The 5,504-nt window shown below is 39.4% G+C and overlaps 1 protein-coding gene across 1 annotated transcript; it reads right to left on the minus strand.

Moving 5' to 3' along the window:
* Positions 1 to 1,656: 1,656 nt before the first annotated feature.
* LOC137957321 (uncharacterized) lies at positions 1,657 to 2,800 on the minus strand. The gene has a single exon (XM_068805076.1). It carries the CDS (start codon positions 2,597 to 2,599, stop codon positions 1,715 to 1,717), a length of 885 nt encoding a protein of 294 aa, XP_068661177.1. The 5' UTR covers positions 2,600 to 2,800; the 3' UTR covers positions 1,657 to 1,714.
* Positions 2,801 to 5,504: the final 2,704 nt, after the last annotated feature.

Raw genomic sequence — 5,504 nt, forward strand, 5'->3', positions numbered from 1 at the left:
TCACGGGTTAGAAATCTATCAAATTCTTAAAAAGATAATAATATATATTAGTAAAACTGTACTCGAAATCAGGACAAGGTTACTTAAGAACTTGTAAAATTACATAGGTAATTGAAAAAGATCAAGATTATGAACAAGAACCGATAAAATTTATGTAATGAGATACAAAAAATTGAAACAAACTTTTACTAGGTAAATAGAGAAAAAAAAAAAAAAAGGTAACCAGAAACAAGCAAGATTATGAATGAAAATGTATAAAATAGTATATGTTGAGAAGAAAATGGAATTAGCAAACTATAGAAAATGATGCTCTACATACTGAAAATTAGATGGTACAAGATGTACTTTTTGTTTTGAAACATATACAATGTACTCTTACAGATTGAAGGAATTGATTAGATCAATTACAGCTGCTCCGTTACTTTCATCGGCAAGGAAGAAGATCGGAGGAAAAAATTTGAGATGAAAAAGATCAAAGAAGCTTTTACAACAATTTTAAATGCAAATAATGCATAACCCAACAAATAAAAATGCAAAGAACTTGACACATAAAAATGAAAAAAATCGATTAGATTACCTCTATTCGACTATTTCGTCAATTCTGTCGGCAAGAACAAAGAAGAAATTGGAGAGAACATTGAAGAAAAATAAATGCAATCAATTTAAAAACCAAAACTTACCCAAACAAACAAACTTTAATCCGATTTTTCTCACCAACAACAGCTGATTTTCCTCCGATCGTTCCAAGTCTAAAATCTTCATTTCCTTGATTCCTGAGCTCAGAGTTGCCGCTACGCATAATCCCTCCCGCATCGTTGGTTTTTTTGAGACCCTCGTTAAGTTAACGAGCCAGCTTGTAAGCTTCTAAACAGAGCGATGGTTCGCTCGAGCTTTGCTTGTTAAATTAAATAAACCTGAACTTGATTTCAAATTTGATTCGAGATCAAGATAAACCGAACCGAGCTAAGTGAACCTGCTCGATGCAACCCCTAGGCTCTAGATTGTAATTTAAAAAATGCACAGGGTCCTAGTGACCTCTGGTTCATGTCACTTACAACTTAGCAAAAATCATTCTCAATCTATTGGCCAATCCAATTTGGTGGGAGGCCACCCACGTGTACTTTCTCCCTGAACGTAATTTTACTAGGAGGAATGGACTTCCCTAGGAGAATAAGATTTCTCTTGATCGAGGATTCCTTAATCGGAGAATCATTACCTCTAAGATTTCCGTTCCCCTTTTCAGGGAATCATAGAACCATACCCGCCATCTGTCCTTCCAAATCTCCAATCTGCAATCTACTTTATCTTTATCTTTTTCTTTTTTTCAGTTTTTGTTTCCTTTGTCACCCCAGCTAGCCTCCCTCAACCATTTCAGTTTCAGGAGTGCCGCAGAAAGATGAATTCTAGTTGGTTTCCTGCTTGCTTTGTGCTCGAGAAAGACTAGTTAGTTCCAGACCCTATCAAAGATAGCTCAAACGAAGAACGGAATCCAGAAAAACAAACGGAGAAACATGGGGATATGCAAGCTTGGTTTAAAATTCCTTCTGTAATGCTTCTGCTATTCAAATCAAGCTGAGAAATATTCCTTCATCGTCTTATTTTGTTTTCCAAAATAATTGTCTACTCCTGTGAATGAACAAGATGAGGACCAAAAAAAAAAAAAAACAAGAAAGAAGACAAAGGGGAGAAAACAATCAGTAATTGCTTGATTTATTCATGGGCTCTTACAGGCATAGATTAGGAGAGAAAATCCGGCACCTCCAACATCTTTCTTGGGCAACAATTTCTCCTCCAACCAGAGCCTACTGTCCAACCCATTTCTTGGCCTGAACAGGAAAACAGCATCCCCAGAAGCCGAACTGTTGAAAAACCAATCGTGAACATCCCACATCATGTCAACGGGCAATCCGTCCACGAATATCGTCTGGTTCCCTCGGAACTTCCACTGCAATTTCTTCACATGGATCACCTTCTTCTGGTCAATGCAAACAGATAGCTCTGGGTCCTTGACTCCACCATTTTCTCCCCCACACTTGATCAAGATATCATGGCAGAGACCATGATCGACGAATTGAGCCTTGGTCGAATAGACGGCCTTACCTGATACATATTCCTTGCGAGCTATAAGAAAGAAATTGGCAATTGGCGTGGTTATGTTGTTTTTCTTCATCGCCGCTTCTTCGTCCATGTCCCCCAGTAAGAGCACGATCTCGCCGTCTGCCACAACAGCCACGTAGAAATTATCGATTGGTTCTGGTCCGGCGGCGTATCTAGCTGAAGAAAGATCCCAGTACACATCAACCTTGGTGCTGTTAATCTCCAATGATCTCGTCCCCTTCTTCTTCCAAAACTGCCATGAAGTCGTGTCCACTTTGCAGACGCAAGAAGGGTCATCGTCGACGTTCAGACTCAATAGATGACCCATTTGATTTCTACACCAGGTGACCGTGATGATGAGTTGTTTTCCGGTGGAGAGTTGGGTTCTGTAGACACAGGCGACTGTGTTTTGAACGGAGGCGGAACGGCCGGAGTTCCCGGAGCAGGATGAATCTGACACCTTGATGGCATGCTCGCTGAAGCAGGAAGCGAAGTCTCGCATTATGGAGAAGTTCCCAGACGAAGAAAGATTCGATGCAGAGAAAGATCTGTATCTGTTGAGGGCACTGAGCAGAAGAGGAATCTCCTTCTCTGGCCGTCTTTTATCAAGCCTCGATGATTTGAAAGACAGAGACGGTTCCCTGATCTACTTCGTATTACGCATTTCCTGACCTCCAAGAGACGGGACCATTTACAGACATGCCGAAAGAGAATCGAAGGGGAAGAAGTCGAAGAACAGGGAGGCGAAGAAATCCATGACCCAGATATGCCCATGAGTATTTAATCTCTCAAAATCTAAGTTGTCTTGCCGCGATGATGTACCTTAATTCTCGGTTACGGGGAAAATGAGAAGCGAGTCTCTTTCTCTTCTTCCGTCAGTTAATCTGCGATTAAAAATTGCCATGACTGGGGGGGGGGTAAACTGTGTCTGGTTCTGTCGCAGTTAAAATTGAACAGAAGGCAGTTAAATCTTTGCCTGAGGAAATCTCATGACATGTAAAAGGCGATAAATGAAAAGCTGGTTAATGCTTTCTTCATTTATAAACTTTCCACTAATGAATATGGTAAGCTAGAAGAAAAATCTTAACGGCAAGATCTTACTGATCAAATGCCATGGTGTGTGGACGTTTGGTTGATGATTGTGGTAGCCATGTGTGCTGCCGTGTGGCGCCCCTTATTAAAGCTTGAATGTAGACCCACCAACTCCAACTCAACATAAACCAGCCGAAAGAATCATCCAAAACAGTTTTCCATGGCATATCTCATCTAACATTGAATGTGATCCTTTCGCTCTACTAGTTCCTGTGCTTCAAGTGGCTATGCTACCATGTAGTCAAATGAAGAAATGGGTAGCAGTAGCTCCACCTTTCAGTAAATCTTCCGGTCAAGGAAGTTCAAAATTTCAAACTTCCACTGCCTTTCATCCCATTCTGCATCTCACTCTTCTCCTTCTGGATCATTTATTCTGAAAGCCATACTTGTATAGTTTCTCAATTAGAACTACTGGGAATTTTATTTGCTTCTTTTGCTTCTTAACTCATTATGCTTGGTCAAAGAAAGCAGAGAGTAGAAAGTTTCTCTTTTCTCTGTAACTCTGTTGCATGCCGATGGCCTGAAACAGTAAGGTCTCGAGAGTTGAGAGAGACGAGTGATTGAGAAGTTGTGTCACCAGATTGTCATTATAACCATATGAACGGAGATGGGAATATGTTACAGGAGGCGTGGGTGGAGGATGGCGACCAGTCTTCTTCAGTACCTGTAAAAATTTAAACAAATTGTTACTCCAGGGAACAACAGAGGAGGCATTGATTTCTCCTTGTTGGATCCCGTAAGGGTTTAGGCCTCTCTGCGTGGGATGGCAGCCTGCACATCAATGCCCAGAACATGGGCATGAAGCTAGGGAAGCTATAAATTCCCTCTGCCTCAACGATAACTTCACAAATTGGCGATAAAATTCACCAGTGCAATGGCTAGTTTTTGGGTTATTATCAGTTGGTGTATCCACTGTTAATGAGATGGGCAATTAGTGTAGTTTCTGTCGTAACTGGTGCCTAACCCTCAACATTATTTAAACTCCAAGTCACCCTGTAAAGAGCGTTTCAACAAAAAATAAAAATATCTAAGAAAATTCTTCTCTTTTGGCCGCATTAAAAAGTCTAAGATGCAAAGGGATCAGAAGTGGGATAATAAAAACACAGAGGTGGGGAGAAGGAGAAAACTCCTAACCAAGCAAGTGGACATGGAAGCATCAATTCTGAACGAAGTTCCTGTTGCTGCCACTAAGAAACAATATAATAAGAAGAGAAATGGGTTTTGACAGGTCCTGCTGTTACACACCAAGCGAGAAGAATTTTAAGAGGGAGGAAACTACGTTGAATGCTGTGCTTGAAAGGGGAAAATGTCCAAGCACCTAACAACCTGTAATGAGCAGAAAAACAGCCAGGGAGCACTCCTCTGTAACTCTTTGTTTCCCTCTTAGTTTTGACACAAGGAGATGCTTTATGTTGCAGAACCAGTCAATGCGGACGAAAATGAGGTAGCTGAAAACGAGGGATCTGCTGAAACAGGATTTTTATCTTATCACTGAAACTCATTCAAAAGATTAGTCAGGAGGGAGAGAAATCCTATCGTGATATCATTATTTTCCCCTAAAATTTTGGTATTGTCTAAAGGGTTAGTACACCAAGGGACAACAGTGGTTTATTAAAATGAAGGATTAACCCACACGAGAAGCTAACAGAAAAAATTTAACGTTTAGACATCTCATCTACCGAATACATGTGCAACCTACCTTAATTTTTAGAATAAAATTAATTCTAGTAGATGAAGACAGTAAAATACTGGGATAGTGTGAGTTGTCTAGCTCATCATAAATGCACACACGGAAGTCAATTCATATATTTAAAGTACAGACAAAGGTAGTCTAATCCTTGAACTTGTTAAATCATGTCACCCTCTTAAAACTAATATAAATGAGGCAGATATACTGAGCAATTAAATAGTTGCTTCAATTTCCATGAACTAATATATATGCCCACATTAGTTAAATGATAATATGAGACGACATTTTCAAATCACATTGAGAAGATAATATCGACCTAATTATCTATTTAAATGGATTTTATTTATCTTTTCATTTTATTGAATGAGACAGCTAACTACTAATAAATCTTATTTTTTAATAATAATTTTATTTACAAAATTAAATTCTAATGATTAGTCTTGGATGGTAAGTGAAAGTATACGTGATTACACTCTCACTTACCCAAAACCATCAATGCGTGTACTCGGAGGAAAGTGAAAGTGAATGAACCAATTCATTCACTTTCACTCGCTCCTGTGTCAAATGAGTGAAAGTGAATTTTTGACCCAAATCCTGGTTCATTCACTTTCACTCGTTCGGTTGA

The sequence above is a fragment of the Aristolochia californica genome, unplaced genomic scaffold, assembly GCF_029961685.1.
Source record: "Aristolochia californica isolate CCGP_79_NKW_82.1479 unplaced genomic scaffold, dmAriCali1.0.hap1 SCAF_2, whole genome shotgun sequence".
Taxonomy (NCBI): Eukaryota; Viridiplantae; Streptophyta; class Magnoliopsida; order Piperales; family Aristolochiaceae; genus Aristolochia; species Aristolochia californica.

What these genes read in the sequence shown, in the direction of transcription:
- LOC137957321 (XM_068805076.1), bottom strand. Translation starts at nt 2,599, where the DNA reads ATGCGAGACTTCGCTTCCTGCTTCAGCGAGCATGCCATCAAGGTGTCA.